At 45.4% G+C, this 25,605-nt stretch overlaps 1 protein-coding gene across 1 annotated transcript in view; it reads right to left on the bottom strand.

Moving 5' to 3' along the window:
- Positions 1–6,589: 6,589 nt before the first annotated feature.
- Positions 6,590–25,605, bottom strand: part of KIAA1549L (KIAA1549 like) — a 117,056-nt gene continuing 98,040 nt past the window's right edge. The window contains exons 17-20 of the mRNA XM_047823248.1: positions 16,424–16,521; positions 13,854–14,002; positions 12,567–12,718; positions 6,590–6,943 (exon numbers count right to left, since the gene is read on the bottom strand). Of these exons, the coding sequence (XP_047679204.1) occupies positions 6,662–6,943; positions 12,567–12,718; positions 13,854–14,002; positions 16,424–16,521 (681 nt within the window). The 3' untranslated portion in view covers positions 6,590–6,661. The remainder of the gene's footprint in view (positions 6,944–12,566; positions 12,719–13,853; positions 14,003–16,423; positions 16,522–25,605) is intronic.

The following is a 25,605-nucleotide window of genomic DNA, read 5'->3' as shown; positions in this document are numbered from 1 at the left end:
AGGCCAAAGATGTACGAAGTTAATCAGAAAGCAAAGCATGAAGTGACAACAGCTAGAGTCCAAGTTCCTGTTCAGTACTTATCTTTGCCTCATGTGTATCTAATGTGGTTGGTGGGAATCGCCAGCCTAGGTTTTCCACCCTGAGTGAAAGCACAAGTACAAGTGCTTGTATCGCCTCTGAAATGTAAACAGTGACAACAGCAACAGCAAAATACAGCTCCACATGAGGCCGGCTTTTGTGGGCAGTTCCAGAGTTGGGAACATTTTCATTTTTTTATTTTATAGAATATATATTATTTTATTTTATAGAATATGTGACCAATTAGTTCAGTAGATAGAAGGAGCTAAAATATTTCACCACACAAGACAGAATTATGAAGCTAATACTTTAGTAAGAATGCCTTCAAATATACTTCTCAAATCATTTTCAGATACAATATGCCATAGGCTCCTCACAAACATCATGGGAGGTAGGATGTGTTGTACTTACTGTTTCAAAAAAAAATTTTTTTATGTTTATTTATTTTTGAAAAAGAGGGAGACAGAGTATGGGTTGGGCAGGGGCAGAGAAGGGGAGACACAGAATCAGAAGCAGGCCCCAGGCTCTGAGCTGTCAGCACAGAGCCCGATGTGGGGCTCGAACCCACGAACCGTAAGATCATGACCTGAGCCGAAGTCGGACACTTAACCGACTGAGCCACCCAGGCGCCCCATTATACTCAATTTATAGATAAGGAGTCAGAAAATGGTTTAAAGTGAGTTGTCTAAGGCCTTGACTATTCATGGCTTCTTCAAGATTTCCAGACCAATGAATGATATATTCTGATTCTGTTTGGTACAAACCTTCTCTCAGTTAGTATGTGGGTGGGGTGAATTTAAATATAAGCAAGAGATGGGGGAAATAAGGTGAGGTCACGGTTAATTTATGTAATATACATTGACAGCCTCCCTCCATAATTTATAAAAGTCTGGCCAAGGTCAGAGACTGAAAATAATCAATTTCTAGATTTCATTATGTAATGGCTTTCACTAAAGTATGGGTTTGACATATGGAGACAAATTCTGCCACCTCACAAATGTCCCTGTTTTTGAAACCTGCGTAGTCAAAGCAACTTAACATTGTCTAAAAGGATTTGTTTCTGGCACTATTCTATTTCCTAAATTTTCCTTCCAGAAGCCCCCTACATTTTAGAACTTACCACAGGCTAGGACTCTAATCTGTAACCATTCACCTTGCGAAATCAAGAGACCTTTCAATTCTCAGGACACCAACTTATTATCTTTGGAAGGGCAGAGCCACAATAATATCAATTTCACTTGACACTAATTTTGCTTCAAAAGACTCTATAAAGAGACTCATCAATTTCCTCATCCATGCAGGTGTGTGGTGGTGAGCTACATTTAATGGCACCTGAGCTAAGATCATGCAATTCAATTTACAAGTATTTATTATCTGCTGAGCAAGATGTGGTGCTACCTGGGGCTTGACCACAAATCATTCTTAGACCCAGAAGTCGTATCAGTAGCACTGCTGCTGGGATGGCCTGTGGTTGGGGCAAGGCCGGCCAGTCCACCAGGGTTTCAAATGCATGCATTTCCACCTGATGCGCAAGTCAAGGGGGACAGTCCTCTCTGCGGCAGTTTCCGCAGGGATCACTCACTTGCTGTCTGGAGTGCTGATCAATTCCAGTGCCGAGGAGGTTCCTTTTGAAGGTTTTGCCCACCCACGCTCCTCCTCTGGTCTGGGAACTAGCCCCCAACAAAGGCTCTTACTGAAAGAGTCAGTCCAGGAGGCCATGCTTGTCTTACAGGATTCTACCTCCTTGGTTATAGCTGATTGGATAGGCACAGGACCCAAGGGTGGCTCCTCCATAGGCCGATGGACTGGACCGCTCAGAGTCTCAATATTTGGGAAGAGATGGTACCAGAAAGGGGTGGGTACAGGAAAGAAAAGGTGGTGCAGAGTGGGTCCTGGGATGGATTCTCGGCTGTGTACACAGTAAAGAGAAAACAGAGAATGCTAGAAGGCCAAGGGAAGCAAGAGAACTGAGCAAATACACAGAATATACAGAGAGAAACAGAGATGAAAGCACATATAGAGAGAAGATGTGAGAGAAAGCAAGAGTGAGGATGGCTGTCTCCAGCCTTTCCCATGTGGGAGCTGTGTTTTGTTTCTATGAAATGGCCCTGGGTTCTCTCGGTCAACCCCCACACTTTTTTTTAAAAAAAATTTTTTTTTCAACGTTTATTTATTTTTAAGACAGAGAGAGACAGCATGAACGGGGGAGGGGCAGAGAGAGAGGGAGACACAGAATCGGAAGCAGGCTCCAGGCTCTGAGCCATCAGCCCAGAGCCTGACGCGGGGCTCCAACTCACGGACCGCGAGATCGTGACCTGGCTGAAGTCGGACGCTTAACCGACTGCGCCACCCAGGCGTCCCCAACCCCCACACTTTTGAGCAAGTGTGAATTGTTCCTGCAAAGGTCTTTGACTAGAATACCTTAAAGGTGGGACTATAGGGGAGAATTTAATTTCTAAAGCATGGATCTGAGTCAGTTACTGCTCTAAGCTGGATCACTATATTTCCCTAAGAGTGTTTAGCTGTATTTTGTAAGCAAAGTCCAAACTATTTTCTGGTGTGTGGTAGAAGGAACAGATCAAGTTTAAATTATTTTCTCAAACTTTAGAAATAATATCTGTTATTTTACTCATTAAACATTGAATGCGTAGAAAAAGGTGGCTTAGGTAGAAAAAAGAAGCTTATTTATCTATAATCGATATTTAAGTCTTTTGATCCATTTTCTCTAATTTCCGTCTCTTCTAATTTCTGTTAGAAGAATTTTCTTTTCTTTCTTTCTTCTTTTGGTCAGGTATTTAAATTCCTGTCTTTCTCCATCTGTACTCTGATATATATTTTTCCTATCCGTTCTTCCATCAAGATTATTCAGAAATTACATGTTCTAACTGCTGAATTCTTAAATTAAGTACACAACGTAACTTCCAGGACCAGAGAACTGATGCTTATATAATCCACTCTGTCTCAGTCAGCCCAGGCTGCCATAACAAAGTACGACAGACTGAGTGGCTTTTAAACAACAGAAATTTATTTCTCACACTTTTGGAGGCTAGAAGTCCAAGATCAGGGTGCCAGCAGGATCAGGGTCTGGTGAGAACCCTCTTCAGAGTTGCAAGACCGTTGACTTCTTAGTGTATCCTCACATTGCAAAAAAGAAGGCAAGAGGGCTCTCTGAGATCCCTTTTACAAGGGCACTAATCCCATTCATGAGGACTCCACCTTTATGACCTATTCAACCCCAAGGCCCCCACCTCCTAATAGCATCACATCGGGATTAGGATTTCAACATATGAAGGCGGGGGTAGGGTGTGGGGTGGGGGTTGAGACACATTAAGTCCATAGCACAATAGCACACCCTGAAAGAGGAAACTTGCTGTTGCATAGGTAACCACTGCCATCCCAGATCATAGGTACCAGGGCACACAATAGACTTTCATGTTCTTGCACCATGGGACTGCCTCTCCTAATGCATAGCATAGAATCTGCTACCTCATAATGACAAGCTGTCATGGCCTCACCGCCTGCTTGTTTGGATACATGGCACTGAGAGAGGACTGCTCCCCTGCAGTCTTGAACAGCAGTTGAGAACACCGTTTCCTCAATGGCACTCTCTGGAAAAAGCCCAAATGCATTTCCTTTCATGAAGGTAGAAAACTCACATCAAAACAAGTTCCAAAAAGTGTTTATTATGCCACAAATGCATCGTCCTCTATACACTTTATCTGAAGTCCTTTACATATCCAATCATCTTTTTTTTCTTCACAAGAACATAGGGCGACCCTCACATGACCCTTGTCTACTTTTTAAACTTCCTAGCACAGTTCAAGAAACGCATCACAGACAAGCGTGCAGGCAGCATGGTGAAATGGAAAGCAAGTTGAATCATGAATCAGCAGGCTTGGGGTGGAATCCTCCAGGAGGTCACTCCACTTTTCTGGACTTCTGATTCCTTCTCCGAGACTGCCAAGGTCCTCTGTGGCTTCTCCAACTGTCTGGAGGGTCATGAGGAACATAGAGCCCCTGGGCTGTCATGGGACTCTATTTTTGCCTCCATGAGGCACTTCTGCCTTTCCTCAGAGGCAGCTGTCCAGGCGTCTGTCCCCTCCATGACACCAGGAGACTCTTCAGAGAAGGGACCACATATTAATCACAGAAAATCTAGCAATGGCAGCTGTCTCCCCATTGGTGGAAAAAAACATGAACAGATTGATTTCTTTTCAACTTAAGGTTTTCCTTCCATATACTTTTCTTAAACCTGTGGTGTCTAGTTTATCAGAGTGTCTGATTTAGCACGCTATATTTTTAGTCGTCTCAGTTGATGAACTCAATATTTCATGGGGTTCTGCAAAGACTGCAATGATTTGTTTCTCCATCCTCTTAGCAAGCTGGGGCCACACCACTGCAGACTGTAGGCTCATTCTCTGTAAGTCACTGGAACATCCAAAGCTCAGACATTGTCTTTGAAGCATATATTTTAATTACACTAAGGTCTTGAAACTTCATTGTCACATACAGGATTTCCAGGCATTTACCAAGTAGACAAAGTACTGGGTTGATATCATTGCACTGATGAAATATTATTGATAAGGCGGGACAATGTGGCTGACTTTATCAGACTCATACCATTTGCATGAAAAGGCTGAGTTTCTTTGGCTCTTTGTTCATTCAAGTGCATTGAATACCTATTTGGATAGACTTAGGCATTGTGTTAATCTGTCAATAAAATCTTGCACCATCCACAGTGTTTTGCAAGCTGATTTAGGTTTTGGACTACAACAACTGGCCATTGGTAGAAATATACCATATATACACATGGAAATTACAAAAATACATTTTATTTATAGCTGATTTTTTTTTTAAGTAACAAAAAGCTAACACTATGAAAGATCAACCAGCATACCAAAAGGACACTACCTAATATCATCTGAACAAGAGACTTGTCTGGGGATACCATGACACATCATCTCCGGAACTTTCCAGAAAGGGCAATTTGCCATTGGGAAATAAAAACAGCTTCTTTGAAAAGTCTGTGCTTTGACAGTTTGAATCTCCCATTCTAATCAGTTCCACTTCTACTCTTCTCTCAACTTTTAAATTTCTACCTTCTCTCAGTAAAGACCAAAGAAACTCATGAGGGAAATGGAAAGATGGGCTCAAGAAGGCATGGACACAGCTGAAGCTAGATGGGTCATGGGTGAAGGCAGGACAGGACCTTGTTCTCCAACAGACACCAGGTAAGCCCCAGCAGAGTTGGTTAGGGAACCAGAGTGTTCCCTCTCCTGGGCTACCTGAAGTTTTACTTTTGCACTGACAGTCAGCAGCTGGTGCCTCAGGGCTGTGAGGCAGTGTCCACCCAGAGCTCTAGAAGCTGACTCACCATGCCAGGGAATGTCATTTACCACATCGCGGTCACAAGGTCAGCAGCCCTGTCCTTTCAGCAAATGTCCTCCTGCATCCAGGGGCGTGGAGGGAGGGAACTGGCAAACTCCATACACTTAAAAAAAAATGTTATTTACATTTAAATGTAAGTCAACAGATTTTCTACATTCAGAAGCTCCTATAAACAGAGGCTGCAGCCTGGGGAGACCGAGGAGTCCACTCTTTCTGCTTCAAACAGGCATCAATTGCTACTTCCTTCTGTATCGCTCAGCAGCACATGCTGGACATCGCTGTTGAAGAGACAGAGGTTTTCCTGTCAAAGTCCATGTATCCATTATCTCAAAAAAGAGAGAAGCTTGTTCTCAGGCCACCTTCATTGCAAGGCAAAGAAAAACCTCCACAAATGACTGTTTTTCTTTTGTAGGATCTTAAAAGCTCTTAGCACCAATTCTCTTTCAGTGAGATCCCAATGTGCGGGGTGCTCAAGTTCCAAAACAACAACACCTCTTCAGAAACTTGTCAACACGTATCCGCCATTCCCTCTCATCTGCTCTTTCTCAGCCTTTGTTTAGTTAATGGAAGGACAAAAGAGTCAGGACTATTTATAGGTACAGTCATCGACAGTCCTGATTTTGATCTACTTCATCTGAATATGAACCTTTGAAAGAAAAGGACTGAAGTTTCTTGGCTGGAGTCAGTGCCTCCTTTACAGACCGGAGGTGATTTTAACAATTAGTCATGGCTGAATGAGAGAGAGTACAGTCTGGTGCTTAATCAGATGCCTGCATTGCCTTTAACACAGAAACAGAGTTAACATGCAGAACTCACCGAAGACAGAGCAATGTTCTCCCCCTTCTGGTGATTTATTAAAATGTGGCATTGGATGGGGATCTGCAGATTAGTTAGTGTCTCTTGTGACTAAGGCTCCAAAGGGAAATACACCCACAGTTCAAACATTTAACTTCACAGATTATCAAACATATGGTCCCACACAGGGACTTCTTGACATACAATCAGTTGAATAAGCCAAGAATCAAGTTGTTCAAGAGTCTCCTCTGTTGCCCAGAAGCCCCACTGTTCACCTGTTCAGAGACTGAGGGTGAGAAAGACTCACACACATGGTCTATGCCTCAAGTCCCAACATGTTAGGCTGAGAAAGCAGAAGACGGCTTCCTCAGAGTCTGGAAGTCCCACGGGGCTAAGGCGTTAGACCTGGAACTCAAACATGTCTGTCTGTTTCTTGGCCAGCTTGGCCACCTCTTCCCGGATGGCCTTCACGAGGGCCGCCGTGGAGATGTTGGTCAGGGGCGTGTCAGATGGGTCGTTCTCGGTGAGGCTCTGCTGCGAGGCCGCCGCGGATGGCACCGGGGCCTGCTCCAGGCTGGGGTGCATGCCTGCTGGCTGGCTGTACTGGCGAGGGAGCCTGGAGGGAGAGTTTTGCTGATAACGTGACCGGGGGTAAGCCTCGATGTACCCTGGGAGGGGGACCTGCAGAGGGTGTCGGGAGAGAAGAGAAGGGCCCGGGATTAGGAAGGGGTTCAAGTCACAAGACACGCTTGATACTGGACGCAGGAGGGGACTGAAGGCAACGAAAGAGATCTAGAAGAAAATGGGAGACCACCGTGCACATAAAAAACCTGGAGTCTGTTTGTTTAGAAAATAGGTAATTTGGACTCGCTGGATATGCTGGTTGGATGAATTAAGTAGGTGTTTTGAAGGTTGCTATAAACAGCTGGAACATGCCCGAGTCTCCACCTGAATCTATCTGCCTACCTTTTTAACATAAGCACAATCCAGCAAACAGAAGTAGTTCTTTATGGACCTCAAAGGACTCAGGGATTTATTCCCAACGATAACTGCTAACACTGAGGGAGTCCTGTGCTTAGGGCTTTCCACACATTATCTCACTTAATTCTCAAAGCAACAACCTAGGAGGTAGATATTGTTATCCTTGTTTTACAGAAGAGGACACTGAAGGAAAGAGTGTCACGGTCTCAGGTGACATGGTTAACAAACCACTCAGACATGCTTTGAGCAGGTCTGTCTGATGCCAAGGGCTGGGAGTTAATCACTGTACTGTCTCGGGTCTGGGATATGATCTTGGTTTCTTGAAAAATTTCTTCTTTTCATTAAAAGTGGAAGACACAGGGGCGCCTGGGCGGCTCAGTCGGTTAAGCATCCGACTTCGGCTCAGGTCATGATCTCGCGGTCTGTGAGTTCGAGCCCCGCGTCAGGCTCTGTGCTGACTGCTCAGAGCCTGGAGCCTGTTTCAGATTCTGTGTCTCCCTCTCTCTCTGACCCTCCCCTGTTCATGCTCCGTCTCTCTCTGTCTCAAAAATAAAATTAATGTTAAAAATAAAAATAAAAAAAAAGTGGAAGACACATACTTCTGTGCTTCAATATACGGACATATCTAGTAATAAGGACAAGTCAATGATCTGCAATTCAGGATCAACTTTCCCACAGAAACAGTGCCACACATGGGGATGCTGTTCAAGGGCAACCCACAAAAGGCCTTTATATCCCATAATGCTAGTTGGAAGCCTGTGGGATGAATGCCTGTGGACAACGTAGGCAAAGGGTGCTGTGGGAAATGGACACGTGTGGGGAGTCAGGCGGCTTTCGGGGAGCAGCAGCTTAGCTGTGTCTGGAAGATGAATAGGCCCTTGCCAGGAAAACAAGTTGGGAGGGGCTTCCGAGCAGAGGAAAAGCAAAGGCAAAGGTTGGGTGTGCACGGGGATGCAGGGATGCTTTGGGAGTTCCGTCTGACCAGAGAGGATGTACAGTGTATGGAAGGAGCTCAGGAAAGACAGACGGGCAGGGCCAGATCAGAAAGCCACCAAGTGCCAGGTTACAGAGTCTAGTTTTCTATGGCACACTTCTGAGGAATACAGCATGTTTCCATTCGTTACAGAGATACTTGTCTGGGCTCTGGTGAGGATGGAGTAGGATGGGTTGGGTGAAGAGTCAGAAATTTTGGATGGGTGAATATTTAGCAGGAAAGTGGCCTCCTTCTACTCCCCGCCTGAGATGTTCCGACAAGCCCTCCTGGGAAGGCAGCTTTCTGAGATGGATGCCTGACACCTGGCCAGGGAGCCACCAGTGCGCATCAGGCAGAGGAGGGGCCTGTATTCTAGAAAGGACACTCTGGAGGTAGACCCAGTGGAGGTCAAGAGGAGAGATGTGAGGCTACATCAATGGCCTAGGTGAGGGCCTATGGGGACCGGAGTGAGGGAAGAAGTAATAGGATGGATGTCCCAAAGTTTGGGGCTTTAATTTCCCAAGACCTGATAAGAAAGACAGAGTGGCAAATGGGTACTAATGGTGGGTGAGGGCTGTGCATATTTCCCTTACACCTTAGAGGAAAACCAGAGTTGAGCTGTCCATGTCCTTGGGCCACAAGCACTAGGAATGTGCAGGAGGTGACTGGAGGGAAGCAGATCCAAAGCCAGGATAGGGGACTTGCCCATCACGTCTCAGCACAAACGTTCGTTCTTCCAGGACACCTTCCCCTGCCCTACGTTAGCCAAGGGCTCCCTGTAAGGTGCTTCCGTGCAATTTCTCTAGAGTAACAGCCATCACCCAAGATGCCAACACCTGTCTCAGGCCACCAACTTCGTCAAGGCAAAACTGTGTCTTGCTTGCTTATCACTGTGTACCAGTGCCCAGAATTATGCATGGTACACAGCAGGGAGTCTCATAGAACTTGGGGTTCTGAGGAACACAGTTGGAAAGTCACTGGAGGATGACCCGCTGGTGCCATATGTTTGTGAGAGAAGCTGTCATATCTCCTTTCTCTGCATTTCAAGTTTAGCTGGAGCTTAGGGGCGCCTGGGTGGCGCAGTCGGTTAAGCGTCCGACTTCAGCCAGGTCACGATCTCACGGTCCATGAGTTCGAGCCCCGCGTCAGGCTCTGGGCTGATGGCTCAGAGCCTGGAGCCTGTTTCCGATTCTGTGTCTCCCTCTCTCTCTGCCCCTCCCCCGTTCATGCTCTGTCTCTCTCTGTCGCAAAAATAAATTAAAAAAAAAAAACGTTGAAAAAAAATTAGCTGGAGCTTAGAGTGAGCGTCCAACTCTTGAGATCCCTCAGTTCTACAGCATCAAGCATCTTGGTACCAATGGCTGGGACAGGCAAGGGATACCTGACTCCACTGGAGTGCCCTCAGGGTAATATCCAGAAGCAGAGAAGACGAAGAGACGAGAAGCTCTTCCTCTCTTACAGTAGATTCAGGCCGGAGCCATCACATCTTGCTGGCCAAAATTCAGGACTGGCAAAAACCGCCCCTTTCCTAGGCAGTGCCCACGGCAGGCATCACCTGTTGATCACAGCACATCCCTCCCAATCCTTCTCCATCCAGCTCCAAGGATGAAACCTATTTGTCAAGCCAGGTTGAGGTGATTTTATCTGAGCTTGCTCCTGAAGTCTGGAGACCTGGGATCGGGAAGGTCAGACACCCAAATGATGGTGGGACCTTTCTCCTTCTCAGATGGATGTGGAAGCGGACACCATCCCTGTCCCAATTTCTCAAGCTGACAAGCTCAGTCTCTCTGAGCTTCCTGCACTTTCTTTCACATGTGAGAAATCACCTGTCCTTCTCCCCAGTGTGGTTCCTGCATGGACACAACCTCCCTGCTTAACTGCAGGTGGTAACTGGGCCCCAGCAAAGACCCATTTAGGTTGTGGTGATCACATTCCTCTTAAAAACAACTAATAAAAAACTAACTCTCCCTAACACTGAGAGGATGGGCCCAGAATGATCAGATCATCCCATTAGGAAGGTTAGGTTTTGATTTGCTGGGTTCCTGTTCCTTCATCCTTAAGGCAATATGAACCCAAAGGCATCTGGAAGTCACCATTAGCCCAGCTAAGCTATCATCTGTGTCTTGAGAGCAAGAGGTTTTGGAAAACACTTCTGTTGACTCCTCCAGAGTACCCACTGGAACTTTCCATGCAGAGGGTGAACCGACAAAGCTGTAGATTTACTGTTTAATTAGCACAAGTTAAGTATCATCTACTTTCTGAAAAGCACACATTATGTTTAGACTGTAAGTGGAATTATGGAGTCAAGTAAGCTCTGAATTGATCAACTCATACCCAGTGATTTTAGCTATTTAAAACAGCTGAGCACGACAAAGGAAGAAAAAAAAAAACCACAAACAACCAAAACAGATGCCATAAAGTCTCACATTAAGATTTGTAGACTTGGGGCACCTAGGTGGTTCAGGTGGTTAAGCATCCGACTTCAGCTCAGTTCATGATCTCACAGTTCGTGAGTTCAAGCCCTGTTTTGGGCTCTGTGCTGACAGCTCAGAGCCTGGAGCCTGCTTTGGATTCTGTGTCTCCTTCTCTCTCTGCCCCTCCCCAACTGTCTCACTCTCTCTCTCAAATAAACATAAAAAAAAAAAAAAAGATTTGTAGACTTAACAATAGGGAATCCTTACAAGTTACTCTTAAAGCTTATTTACTCCAATTTGACAAATAATTCTAATGAGCTCAGACATGCCCTATTTGCAGAAAGTAGCCCATTAGGAAAAGCATATTTAAGGTGAGTATATCTGTGGAAGTGGGGACACTGACAGCAATATAAGCTCTGGTTGGGAGCAAGGTCAAAGAAAGAAAAATCATATTGAATGTTGTAATAACTCCAAAAATTATAGTATTTTGGAGATGTCTGATGTAGGGGCGATAATCCTACCATCAGAGCTCATCTTACAAATGTCATTTTAGTATAGTAAGGCATCCTAATGATGCTGAATCATTTGTTAAAGACAAATTAAATTACATTCCTCTTTTAAAGGAGGGGAGGGGAGATATAATTCATTCCAGAATTTTTTAATGCAAGATAGCATGCATTTTTAAATATTTTGAAAATTAAAGGGATAAGCTTTGATCATCAGGAAAATTAATATATGTAGGATAGTTTTACCCCAATGATGTTGTTTAGACGTGGCATCACTACCCTAAGAATAGACACCAATGCTGAGGCCGAGTTGAACCTGTAGGGGTAGAAGGTATGAACCTCAGGGTTTTAGACAGAGAGAAAAGATGACCCAGGCCTTGGGCTAGATGTTTGATAAATCTAGGATATATTTCAAATGTTGAGACCAAACCCTAAAATGACACTCATCCCCAGGTGGCCCTCAAGTTAAGTCTGGGAGACAGCCTGCCTTTCTTATCCATGATGGATGACAACACAGAGGGATTGGGGCAACCCACACCAGAGGCCAGCATTGTGCTGTTTTCATTTGCTTGATTTTCTCACTTAGCAGCCCTTGACAGGTGACTCCGAGACAGGTCTGGGTGTGACTATCCAGGTTCATCTGGCTGCTGCCCTCTTTGGTCTAGGCCGGGCCAGGTCCACTGTGCCATATGCTCCTATTTATGATAGAGCATGGAACCAGGGGGTCACAACAACACAACCCTTTGCTAGAAGTCAGGCAGAATGCCTTAGGATCTATGTGCAAAGTAATTCAATCTTGAGTTTCTAAAACTATATCTTCTGCTACTCCATCTAAAATTTTTACAGAATTTTAAAACTAAAAGGAACAAATGTAATAAAGGCTTTGGAGCCAGACCAATGCAGGTTTGAATTTTGGCCTTAGCACCTTATGAAAGCTGTGTGGCTTTATTTTTATTATTATTATTATTATTATTATCATTATTATTATTGTTTTAAAGCTGTGTGGCTTTAGACAGTCATGTCACCTGACTAGGCCTCAGTTTCTTCATTTGCAAAATGGGACACACCATGGGAATAATAATACCTACCGGAAAGGATTGTTGTGAAGAATAAGATAATATAAATAAAACATCTAACATGATGTCTGGCACATAGAAAATACTCAAAAAATGATGGTTACAATAAAAATTTATTTGACTAAGAACGCCCTGCTAGAATGAGGTGGAATCCAGACCGGAAGGTGGGTCTCAAGTTTTCCCTCAAAAGACATCCCACTTGACTACACTGTCTCCACTAAAATGCTTGATGTCAGCCACCTGGTTGGTGTCAAGGGGGCTGAGATAACAAAACGCTGTCTCAACCTCTCATCTGTTTTCTCCCTAAAATGTGTCCAGCAGGTAAGGCTGTGAGGGAATCAGCGAGGCTCTCACCGAATCGGCCCACTGGCTTGGGAGCTCATTCTCTCCTGCATAGGACATCCAGGCCTGGTTTCTGTAGGACGAGGGAGGCGTTGGGATGAAATAGCCGGTGAAGCCAGGTCTGTTGGCAGCTGGGATGGCGAACACTGCCGGCACCGTATTACCTGGCATGGAGGAGATGGATGGGGAGGATTAGGCCAGCATCCCACCTACCGGGCTGACATTTGCACAAAGCTGGGGGAAGCTGGCAAACGGCGAACTCTGGCATGGGGGGAGGGGAAAATGAGGTGTGGAGCAGACCTCTACCTGCAGCCCTAGCCTTGCCCACCTGCCCAGTCATCTGCTATGACTCAGACCTGGTTTTCTAGAGAAATGATGGCCCAACTCCCCCATCCCCATCCCAACACCCCTGACCTACTGGCAAGAAGAAGGGACACCTTAGTGTCCGGATACGTTTCTCCAGGGAGAATGGGTGTTTTTAAAAAATCCCAGAAAAGGAACCAAAAGGAATGGATTCCACTGATGGAATTTCCGGACACGGTGAGTTCTTTAGTTAAGTGTTGACGATTAAGTGTTAGCAGTTTTAGTCTAAAAGGTATGCTTTGAATAGACTAAAAAAGCAATCAGGGCATGAAAAAACCTTGGCGTTAATTTCAGCATTGTTTCTAATAGCAAAAGACTGGAAACAACCAATATGTCCCTCATTAGGGGAAAGGTTAAACTGGCATGTCATATCATTCAATACCATGTGGCAGTTTAAACAAATCAACTAGACCAACATGCACGTCCCCATCCTGAAAACAATGCTGAGTCAAGAAAACAAATGCAGAAGGAAATGTATGGTTTGATATCACTCGTATACATGTAAAATAACAAAAGCATTTAATATGCACTATTGGATATGCACACATATGTAGCAAAAAGCACCCTCAATTTAAGAACTGGGATTACGTCTGGGAAGATGGGGAATGAGATAGAGCTGGAGGGTTCTGTCTGCAATGCTTTAAAGATACATAATAATTTAAAAAGAAACCCTGAAGTCTGGCAAATGTTAGCATATACCCTTACTGTAACATACCTTAATATTTTGTCATATTTCAGACTTTTTAAAGAAATAGAACAGTAGCTCTTCCAACCAGAGCTACTGAAGTCAGACACACAGTTGCCTGGATTGCTAAGGATGACAGGGAGCAGATGGCTTGTGTGGATTTGGGGGGTGCGGGAGTGCAAAGAGCACGGCACCGGGGTGGGGCTGGGGTACAGCACTGGCCTTTTTCAGCCGTTTCTCCTCTTGCCCACCTGAGTAATTTAAAGCCGACTGGTCCAACTGCGCCACGGACACGGGGCCTCTGGACACCTGTGCGAAGGAGGGGCTGTCGTGCAGCTGGGCCGGTTCCGGCCCTGCGGACTCGGCCATCCTGGTCTTGCTGCCCACGTCCGAGGTGGACCTGGGGGGTGCAGAGGGGCTGCGTTAGCCGCTCCCGCCCAAGGCGAGGTTCCCACCACTTGCACCTCTGGGGGTCGCCTCAGGGGACCTTGGCGGTCTCCAAGCCCCACGAGGGTGGGGGTCCTCAGGCCTGGATTTGCCGCCCCCCTTCCCCTGAATAACAAAGAAGGCCAAGCGCGCCCCGGAGTTGGAGCAGCGGTTGTGGTGGCCCGAACTTAAGTCAGTTTTAGATATTCAAGGTCAGTGCTCCCCCGAGGGTGGCTCTTGTGTCTCTGGGGAGTAGCACACTTAATTTCCACATAAAAATAAGCCAGGCAATTAGCGCTGGGTATTAGCTGGGGATGGTCGACCTGGGAGGGGATGACATCATCAGCAGCCAATGAGAAGGCTCTGTCTGGAGTGCCTGGTCGCTCCCCCTCCAGACACCAGGGCTGGTGACCTGCGAGGGCCAGAGGACCACAGTTTCCTGCTGCTGGTGGTAGCAAGAAGCCCAAGGCTCTGAGAAGCTTGGGCTGCTCCCGGAAGCAGGAGCCTAGCACTTTCTAGGCGTTACGAATGACAGAACACTTTTTGTCCCTCGATCCCACAGGCGAGCAGAGAATCCGGCCCATTAAACACATCATATTTCCACTTAGTGCTCAGAATGCCAGTGAGAAGAGGGCTGCCTGGGCTCCACGGGTGCCAGCTTCTCCCCTCTAATAAAGGGTGCTTTAGCCAGTCTCTAACCTCCCCTTCACAGAGGGATTTCAGGCTCCTAAAATTAAAATGGAAGGAGGCAAAGACAGCCACAGCAGGTGGCAGGCTGCCAGCTCTGAGCAGCCAAGTGTCTGTCACTGTAATAGCAGAACAGAGCCACAGCACCGCAGCCGGACCAGGAGGCGGGGGTCTGGGTTCTAGCTACCTCTCCTCACTGAGCCTCAGTTTCCTGGTCTGTGAAACAAAAGGGGTGGATGACCCCCTCTCCGAGGCTCCTCCGTGGTCTAATCGTCTGGGTCTATATGGAAAGCAGTGACCTGCTGATATTTGGCAAGATGGTAGACAGTGTGGAAGGGCAGGGGAAGAGACTGGTGGGTAAGAAATAAGAAACAGATACTGGCCTTCAGCAAATGGGCCACAAATGACTGATGTGAAGTTCCTGGCATTCAGAACCATCAGGAGGAATTGAGGCTTCCCAGTATTGCCCAGGGAGGGTTAAACACAGAGGCTGTGATGATTTGACTCTACATCAGGGTGGCTGCTGGAGGCTCAGTAATGTGGGGTCTCCCTTCCTTTCTTGATCCCTCCATCTTTCTCTTGGTTGATCTCTCCCACAGCCCTGGCTTCCCAGATACTATTCCAGGCATCTGCTACTAGTTTAGAAAACCCTTCCAAGGAAAACTCCCGTGTTCTGCCCCATACACTTAGCCCCCTTGGAGGAATCCTAGAATCTCTGCGATCAGTTAGGCCATCTCCCTCATTTTACAGTAAGGAAACAGGGGCCAGAGAGTTGAGGCAACTTGCCCAGGGTTCTATACAGGGTTAGGATAGAACCCTGGTGTGCTGCTTCCCAACCCACTCTGAGCTCGACTGGAGTCAAGGGCTGGTGTCTACACACAGCTTGGCATTCTAAACTGTGGGAAATGAGGGCAGGGACATTTTGGAGGAAAGACTCATTTTTCTTCACCATTTTCACAAAGTTCAGACCTGTGGTCCACAGATAGGGTGTGGCTAGCATGTTGGGGGAGGCTAGGGTAGGAGGGCCAGGGCAGGGGATCATACCTATCCCAGGGCATAGTTTTTTCTTTAACCCTGGACCTGATGCCTATTCCAGCATCTCCCAGCACTCATAGATTTTGTGTTTCTTGCCTATCTTTGTTTAAAACATGTGCTTTTTATAAGATCACAAAGACAATATCTTTATCATATCTGAGTTATATCTTTATATCTGAGTTAATACGTTTATACATATCTGAGTTCATGTGCTCTCAGCCTCCCATCTTGGAAGTCATGAGTTAGGCTGGGTGCCCAGACATGCTGCTCCCTGGCCTCTTAGCCACCACCCCTAAACAACAAAGGGACTTCTGGGTACACACACGTGCCAGGAGGGGCCCAGACTGGAGGCAACCATTGGAGTGGCCTGAGCTGGAATAATTTTTAGATGTTGAAGATAAGGGTATGGGGCTTCTATGGTATGGGTTGGTTGACCTTGAGTTTCTTCAGTTGTGGGTTCTAAAGGACTTCCCATGTCAAATGATAAGAAAGTTGGTGAACCCTCTCTGTGCTCCCACTTCCTTCATGGTACTTGGAGCACCCCAGGCACGAGGTTGTCTGTACAGGTGCTTGCACCCTCAGTGGGACGGCCATGAAGGAGATGTGTCAGGTCAGGGTACACAGGAACAAATCTCCAAACATTCCAAGCAAAGCAAAGAAAGGAATGTGTTACCGCCTGAGAGAAGCAACAGCCACAGGGCCAGTCCGGGGAGGTACAGGTGGAGGGGGAGAGCCCATGACCATTTCAGGAAGCTGGGAAAACCTGTATGCCTGTGAAATAGACGAGCAGTAGAGGAAGATCTGTTAAAATGCAGTGTCCATCAACACACAGGTTCTTCTTACTGAAAAGGAAAGCAGACTCCCAGGTCAGGTTTTCCTGCCTTCCTCAAAATCTCCCCTAATCTTCCTTATGTTCCCCAGTCCCCTCTTCCATCTCATCTCCAGCCAGGCTCCCCTTTGCTTGGGCCATTGTAGTCACGGAGTCCTTCGATTGATCTTAGAATAAGCCAAGTTCTTTCCTGCCTCCAGCTTTTGTATGTGCTGCTTCTTCCCCCTGGGATGCTTTTCTCCTAATCCTTCCCGTGGTTCCTTCCTTCATCTCATTCATCCAGCCCCATGTTCCCCTAGAGCCCCATTTACTCTCTCTCCATATTCTGCTTTATTTTTTGCCATAGCAATTGTCACCCTGTGGTATTATATCATTGCTTGTTTAGGTATTTCCTGCCACCAGCTGGACTGTAATGTGGGAAGGGCTTTGCTGTCAGCTACATCCTCATGCCTGCAACAGTGCCTGGTAGATCATGTATGATCAATAAATAAATGAATAAATGAATGAAGGAATGAATGAATCACTAATTGCATTTTACTTTGTCACTCATGGAAAGCAGATTTAGTTGGGGGGGAAGGGATGGCTTTAGAATCAGGAAGTATGGGTGGAGGTCCTAGTTTGCTGACAAATAGACTGTATGTCCCTAAGAAAGTTGGGTGACCTCTCTGGGCCTTGCTGTCCTCTTCCAAAGTGGGGACAAGGATGCCTTGCTCAGAGGGCTGCTAAGAAGATCAGGCAAGTCGGTGTATGTTTAAGTATTTCACAATCTATAAAGCACTATTCAAAGATAAAGGATTGGAACTGTCACGAAAGCAAAGACTTTAATCAACACGTGAGGGGATAAAATGAAAACAGTCAGAGGATAGACAGGATCAGAGAGCCAGGCCACAGCCTCCTTTAGCGAGAGAAAATCTAGAAATGCTCTCTGGCAAGACAAAGCTTAACTTGTGCTTCTCATTCATCTTTTTCTTTAGGTATCATGCCTGCTAGATCTCTTGAGGAACAAGGTGACAAGACTTTAAGCCCGAAGGCTTCAGGACAAAAAGCAGCAGCAGAGGGAATCCATAAACAGGGTTCTTTGAACTGAATGAGGTCTTCTTCCCAGCGTTATGGCAGACTACATACTTGTAAGGGCCTAGATCCTAGATGAAACATGCTTCTTGATGCACTGTGGGAATTGCAAGATGTAAGGGAAAGCTCAAGGACCCTACCCACTACCCGTATCCCTGCCCCGGCACACACCTCAGCCAACTAAAACAAAACCATGTGCTGAAACCAGAGGTAGAAATAGTGAGTAGTAAGCAAATATGAAAGATGGAGGGTGTTGCCTGGAAGACAAGTGCATGTTGGCAAATGATTAAGAGAGCAAGCTTCGGGACAGGGCAAGGGGATGGGACAGGTGGAACTGAGACACTCACAATCAACCTGGAAGGAGCTGACATTGGTCCCTTCCACAGAGGGAGGCTGGTAGCATTTAGGCAGGAGCAATTCTAAGTCCTGTTTGGAGGAGATTTCCCTAAACCAGGCTCTCAGGATCAGCATAGATTAAGATGAGCAAATAATAGCTCATCATCAAAGACCAGAAAACATAGGTGAGAGTCAGGAGAAAAACAAACAGACAAACAAACAACATATTTAGATCTTTAAGGACTTAAGAGTTAAAAATGTCCAGATACAAAACAGAAAACAGAAAGGTAAAAAATGTAAAAAAAAAAAAAAAAAAAAAAAAGACCAGACAGAGAAACTATCAGGAATGATCTGGCAGATTTGAGAAAGAACAATTAGAACTTTTAGGAGTGAACTGTAATTACTGAAAGAAAACACTCAACATAGGGGAATTAAGTAATCTATGTGCCACAGATGAAGAGAAAATTAATAAACTAGAAAACGGAATTGAGGAAATTACTAAGAATGAAGCACAAAGACATAAGGAGATAGGATATATAAAAGAGAAGTAAAAAAAAAAAAAATGCGGAGGACAGAGTAAGAAGGTCTAAAATCCCAAAGTCCCAGAGAGGAAGAGAGGCAATATTCAAAGAAGCAATGACTAAGAATTTTCCAGAATTGACAAAATCAGTAGACTAATAAGTTCAGGAAGTACGATGATCCCAAGCAGGATAAATAAAACACATGTAGATACATTGTAATGAAATTGTAGAGTACCAGAGACATAGAGAACATCTTTAAAGCAGCCAGAGAGAAAAGGCATATTATCTACAATATGGGGACTTCTCAATGTCACCCAAAAGACCATGGAATGAATGCAAAGTGCTCAAAGAAACTGTCAGCCTAGGAGTGTAATAGCAATACTAATTTTCTAGGACAAGAATGAAAGAAAACATTTGCCCAGGTTTAGAGGTACTGGCTGAGTCAATATGGAAAGCTACATTACTGTGTTGCATTTCCTTTTTTTTTTTTTTAAAGTATCAATAAACTATGTATGCTAAGGTAGGATTCCGGGAACCAAAATCTGAAGCTCTACTAGATCCTAAGCTAGGATGGGGTTCAGCAACCATGCTACCCCTACCTTACAAAGCAAAATGCTTTGCACAGAATAGTGCTAAATAAGTATTTGCTCAATGAATGTTGAGTGAACCAAACCCAGGAGACCAAATTCTCATCTTGATTCAGCCATTCACTTTCTGTAGACAGTCTCTCTGCACCTCATTTTTGTTGATGTTTTTCATTTTCCTTGTGAAATAAGGCATTGGAGTAACTCACAGGCTTCCAAACAAACTCTTCTATAGCCGTGAAATAGCTTTGACACAACTTGAATACATAACTAGATCAAAGCAGGGCTTCTCTGGTTGAAGTTGGGGAGAGGGGCGGTGCCCTGGTGAATTTGGCCCTTCACTTACCTGCATGATGATAACCTGGGACCTCCCTGAACTCTAAGGTTTTGCAGAGAGTTTGAAAATCATTGTGTTGGGACATCCTTCCAGCTTATACTCCATTATTATCAAGAAACCATCAAGTAAGAACATGCCTTTCCCAAAATAGAGAAAGGGGTTTAGAGCCCCTCTTCTCTCTTCTGGCCTCTCACAATACTCAGTAGAGAGACAGACAACTTATTTTTATCCCTGGTTCCTGGAAGGCTTATTCTTTGCTCAACATAGTTTTCCAGCCAAGAAAAAGCCCTTCTATGCCTGTGTCTGTCCTGTAGCCAAAGAATTGATTAAATTCTTGATTTAATCCATGGTAAATTGATTTACCACAGAATTGATTAAAAATTCTGAACTTTTGAGAAGTACCAAGGGAATTGTCTTCTTCGGAAGATTTTGCCAGTTACAAGCAAGACTGAGCAGGAGATCACACAGTCTCCTTTGGGCTGTATCTACAGGGCCCTGGGGTAGCCACAGGGGCCACATAAAAAGCAGAACTTGTGCCCTGTGCTTGGGGGCTGAGAGAATCCCCACCCACAGTGTCTTCCTACCTCCCCCCTCCCCCATGTGCAGGTTTCCCATAGTTCTAAGCCCTCCTGGCTTCACATTCTGATTTCTCTTGATATGTATCTGGAACCTTGACTTCCTGATGACTGCTTTGTGATTAGGATTTCACTGGAAGCTATTCCTCAAAACTGTTGCCTGATTTCAAGTTTCCAGTTCCATGACAGTGGCCATAATGTGCCCAGCCTGGCACCATCTTTTGGGATCCCTGCCTCTGGCTAGAAAGGAGATCCAAGACTCAGAATTGAAGGTAGTTTTTGTAAACAGGTCTGAGGTGTCTGAGGTGAAAGGAGCCTGGGAGTAACTAGAGTAGGCTGGCCAGTCTTTGGGCTCAGAAGTTTGGTTGCAAAAGTAGAAGGGGGAAAGGGGACTACATAGTCTACTCAAAGGTTCAGTTGTAATGTTCTTGGGTGGGAGGTGATGGGGTTGGGTCAAGGCCATCCTCTCTAGTAGCCCCAGTAGGGAGTGAACCCAGGTGAAACCCACTGGGTGCTGGTCCCTTCTTGTGCAGGTGCACCCATCCAGAAGGAGGAAGGTGATCAGGATCAACCTCAAGGGTAGCACTATAGGCATGATAGGTCCAAGAGGGCAGCTTGTGCCTACAGGAACAGGTCAGGGGTCTCAGGCTTTGCATGGGTAGTGGAAGGAGGACTGACAGGTCAAAGTCAACCCACCCTCATTGGAGGCCAGCCCCAGGTCAGAATGGATGCATGAGTCTTTCCATACCTGCTAACCACGCTGGGTTGCACTGAATGGTGTCCCTTCGAGTATATTCTGCTGATGCTGACAATACCACTTCCAGGCTAAACAGGTGTCTACCTAAGTCTACATGTGGCTGTAACTTCTTATCCTGGTGGAGGAGGTAAAATCTTCCAGAAGGATAGTTCCTATTTAGTTGAAAACAGAGGACTTGGTAATTGAAGACTAACCCTGTAGTAAAAACCCAGTGCCTATCTTGATCTGTTAGTTTACCAGGAGCTACTGATAGAGCAATATCTAAGGCTTCCAAGGCCTCTGGAATCATAAAAGGTTTGAACTGGAAAGAGAGCAGGAGACATTGAGACCATATACTTTACCTTAACCAAGGAGGATACTAAAGGCCAGAGAGGTAAACTGACTTGTCCAAAAACACACAGCCAGTTAAGGGCACTGTCTTGCAATTCTGAGCTAAGGGTATCGTGGTACAGAGGGGATGGGTTTGAAATCAGACAAAACTGGGGTTGAATCCTGGCTTGATCCTTACCAGCTGCTTGATCTCAAGCAACTTACCTTGCCTGTGCCTGCTTTCTCACTAGTGATGGAGGTTAACAGTATTATACCCCCATTTCAAAGGCTGTTTGAAAAACTCATTTTATATGTTAATGTAACATCTGGCACACATTGGGTCCTCTATAGTAATACTCTCTTCCTTTGAGACAGGATAATATTTTGATACAATAACTGTAGTAATCAAGACTTTTTTCACCTCACAATTCCTGAAGTCCAGGGCCCTTCCCCTGCCCCAAGCAACAAGGGCATCCTACCTTCCTGCCCCAGGGAAGGAAGGTGATGGCCATGAAGAAGGCGTGAGAGCCAGTCCTCATTGGAGTTTTGATGGTCAAAACTATTGAATTGCAAAAGTTTAGGATTTTATTTTATTTTTTTAATTTAAATTTTATTTTATTATTTTAAAAGTAATCTCTACACCCAACATGGGGGTCTAACTCATGACCCCAAGATCAAGAGTCATATACTCAACCAATTGAACCAGTCAGGTGCCCCCCTAAGAGTTTAGGATTTTAAATATCAAAAACTTAAGCTCTAAAGCACTCAAGACCTAAAGTTGATGCCAAAAGAAGAGATTTGGAAGAAGTGAGGTATGTTTAGGTTACTGCCCTTAGGTGAGGTAAACACCCTTGGGTTAAGAAAGGGAGGGAGTGGGAGGCAAGCCAGAGAGCTTAGATGCTGATGGGTCTGGACAGGGGGCTCTATGTTCTGCCTCTCTCTGGGGGGAGACAGGGGGGAAAAGGATAATATGAGGAAGATGCTAGAAAGGGTGAAAGGATAGATGTGTGTGTGTGTGTGTGTGTGTGTGTGTGTGTGTGTCAGAGGGGGAGAGAGACAGAGACACCAGGGGAGAGACAAAGAGGGGGAATGAGTATACTGAAGCATGGAAGGAAGGTGGGGGGAGTCTGGAAGGAGCTTACAAGCAAGAGGACCAGGATACAGCTGTGCTCTACCTGGACCAACACCTGGAGACTAGATGGAATCAAGGACTTCTCAGGGATGCCAGCCAGAGGAGTTAGATGAGGACAAACTGGAACCAGATTCTTCCCACCCCCTCACCATGCTTTGCATCATGTAGGCCCCCTCAATAGCTTAACCCAGGAGGAGAGAAGGAGACCCTGAACTGAAATTGAGCTTTTGGCACATGGAGAAGATAAGCGAAAAATCAAAGTACATGTCTTGCACCCCTGAGTTTTGTGGGCTAAGTATTCTCTAGACTTCATCTCCTACCTCCCTTTCTCCCTTCCCCTGGAGCCTTTGCTGGATGTTGGGTACTCAGACGGTTTTCAAGGAGGCTTTCTCAGGGTAGTCCAGAGGCAAAGATCCCCAATGCCAAGGCTAGCCTAGGTATAACAGCGTGACCTGCCTTCAAGGACTCCCAAGAGTTGGACAATGCCCCGGGATGGACCCTCTCCCTGTGGTCCAACTGCCTCAAACCGCCAGTGACTTTTGAGCAATGAGAGGTGGAGGGAGCCCAATAAAAACATTGAATTTCTGACCCACCTGGCCAGATGGGAGCTCAGAACAGATTCAAATCAGGTTTACAGAAATATAAGAAACATAATCCTCTCTTGAACCCAAATGTCGTGGTGGATGTAAACTTATACCTGACATGTCTGCCTATCTCATCAACAAAGGTTTTTGTTTTGTTTTTGAGGGGAGAGGAGGAAAAAAAGCTGTAAGATTCTCATTTTCATTTTAATAGAGTTGTCTCCTTCATAAGCGGCAATGATAGTGTTGGACAAAACCCTCTCAAACTGGGCCAGCTTCCCTATGAGAGGATCACACTCTGAAGTTCTGGAGATTTGAGTCTCCTCAGGGTCTGCAGGACATCCCTGGGCTCACTGGGCCAAAGGGAGGAAAACATGTGGTCTTTGAAGTCAGCTCTAGGTTCTCACTTTGTGTCTGCCCTTGATAGCTGTGTGACCTTGGGCATGTTTCTTTACTTCTTCAAGCCTCAGTTTCCTCACCGGGTACACGCGGATAATAATAACATTGACTTCACAGGATGCTTGTTAGATGAGAAGAGGTGATGTCTACACAGCACTTAGCTTTGTGTCCGGTATATGCAATGAGAGCTCAACAGATGGCAGCTGTTGACATTGTTATAATTATTACCGTTCATTGCTTTGGAAAGCCTCTAGTGGGGAGGATGTTTTAACCCTGCTGCCTTTCTCCAGATCCCTTACTCTGACACCCACAGGAAGGCTTTAGGATGTTTTCATTCCACTTGGTGCAGACCCATTAGGGCTGCTGGCAAAACTGGATGGGACATTAGGTGTCAAGTCCAATCTCTTCACAGATTCAAGGGGTGAAATATATTCAGGACTGCGGTGCAGGAGTCCCAAGCTGCCAGCAGTAACCTTTTCCATGATATAAATGACATCAGGCTGGCCCAGCACATTGAAAACCACCAGCTTCCAATTATCCTCCGGCCGAGCTCCCAGTGCTTCCTTTTGGGGAAGCTGAAAAGTAATCATAGTTATCATTCTAAATTGCCACCTTTTCTATTGATTTCCACATTATCATAGCACAAGGGGGCTCGGCAAGAACTTGGGTTGAGAATCATTATTTCTACTGTGTATTGTTAGTGATTTTCTCCTCTCATGAAAATAGGGACCATGTGTGTTGGCAAAAAAAAAAAAAAAAAGAAAGAAAGAAAGAAAAAAAAAAGGCGGAAGCGTTAATAACAAAAGAACTGCCTTTCATATTGTTCCGGTTTGATGGCCCATCTCTCTGCTGTGTTCTCCGTTCTTTTCCAGTTTTCGGTGGCCTGATTTTTCAAGAGTATAATGCTGATGTTTTTGCCCTTCTTGGCACAACTGCCAACCCCAAATTATAACAAACAGAACGATCTAGGTCTTCATATGTGCTAAAAATAAGAAATTTTTTGATGGTTTTGTTAAATTGAGGCATCATGGATGTGGATTCCGTCAGCAGTTGGAAGACTCATCCTGGTTGTTTTTTCTCTCTGAAACCAGACTTCTTTATGGATCCCTGGAAGCTGGCCTCCAACCCAGAGCCAGATTCTCCAGCTGTTCTTGAGAATCATCTTTAACCAGAAGTGGGGCTTCTCTGGGACCCTCGGGTGGGGCATCCGGAGCATGCTTTTAAAGGAATTTAACAGAGCAGGAGGAGGAATAGGAGTAGTGTCAGCACAGTCAGGAAAAGGGATATAACTAGTGGAATTCTGTGAAAAGGACAGGATATTTTTATTATAATGACTACCATCTCTCAGGCAATTTGAGGTGCTAGGCATCATCTGAAAGCCCTCTGACAAACATCAGCAAACAAGCAGTGGGTGCTCACCAGGTGCAGGACCGTGCCAAGCATTTTACATGAATGATCACTTCATCCTCACCATGGCCCTCTCATCACCACTATTTCATGGCTGAGGCATCTGAGGCTCAGAGCTGTAGCCCCAGGCTAAGGTCATTTAGCAGGTGTGTGCCATTCTACTCTGGACTGAGGGAAAATCCAGGCACGGGGTCTGTGTATGGAGATCAAGAAGGATGAACCAACAAAACTGAGGTCAGTGTGAATCAATACAGAACAGAGACAGGTGATTTTCCCAGGGGACAGACACTGAAGCGCTGCTTATAAATGTGGTGAGATCAGGGTGTTTTCTCAATCTCAGTGAGAAAAATCTCTTCTTTCCCCCATAAGGGTGGGTACCAATTTAGTGGACAATCAGAAAGTTCTAATTGTGCAAACAGTAACATGATGGCCAAAGGGAAGTATTTTATTTATTTATTTTTAATGTTTATTTATTTTTGAGAAAGAGAGAGAGACAGAATGTGGGTGTGGGAAGGCAGAGAGAGAAAGAGAGGGAGACATGGAATCCAAAGCAGGCTTCAGGCTCTAAGCTCTCAGCACAGAGCCCAACACAAGGCTTGTATCCACAGACTGCGAGATCATGACCTGAGCCAAAGTTGGACACTTGACCAACTGAGCCACCCAGGTACCCCCAAAGGGAAGTGTTTTAAAGTTGATGGATTTGTAAGGCTCAGTGAGAATTATTCTGACTCTTTCTGGAAAAAAAGGATGTTTGGACTTCAACTGAGGAGAGCATGTGGCTCCAGAGTTGTTGACACACTTCCGGAAGGCAGAGCTATTCAAACATACCCAGCAAACCTCCCTGATGGCGGAGGCTAAGTCATATTCTTAAGATCTGGGCATTGCCCCAAAGTCTTCTATTTTAGCTTAAAAATTATTTGAAGAATTTTGCATCGTATTCTACCCATATCTCAGAAAATGGGATGTAAAAAAGATGGCTGGTGTTTACTTATGTCCTTTATTGCCTGTACTCTCCAG

This window comes from Prionailurus viverrinus, chromosome D1 (assembly GCF_022837055.1).
Source record: "Prionailurus viverrinus isolate Anna chromosome D1, UM_Priviv_1.0, whole genome shotgun sequence".
In the NCBI taxonomy this organism is placed as follows: domain Eukaryota; kingdom Metazoa; phylum Chordata; class Mammalia; order Carnivora; family Felidae; genus Prionailurus; species Prionailurus viverrinus.
The sequence above is the reverse complement of the archived record's forward strand: the minus strand, read 5'-3'. Positions and strand labels throughout refer to the sequence as shown.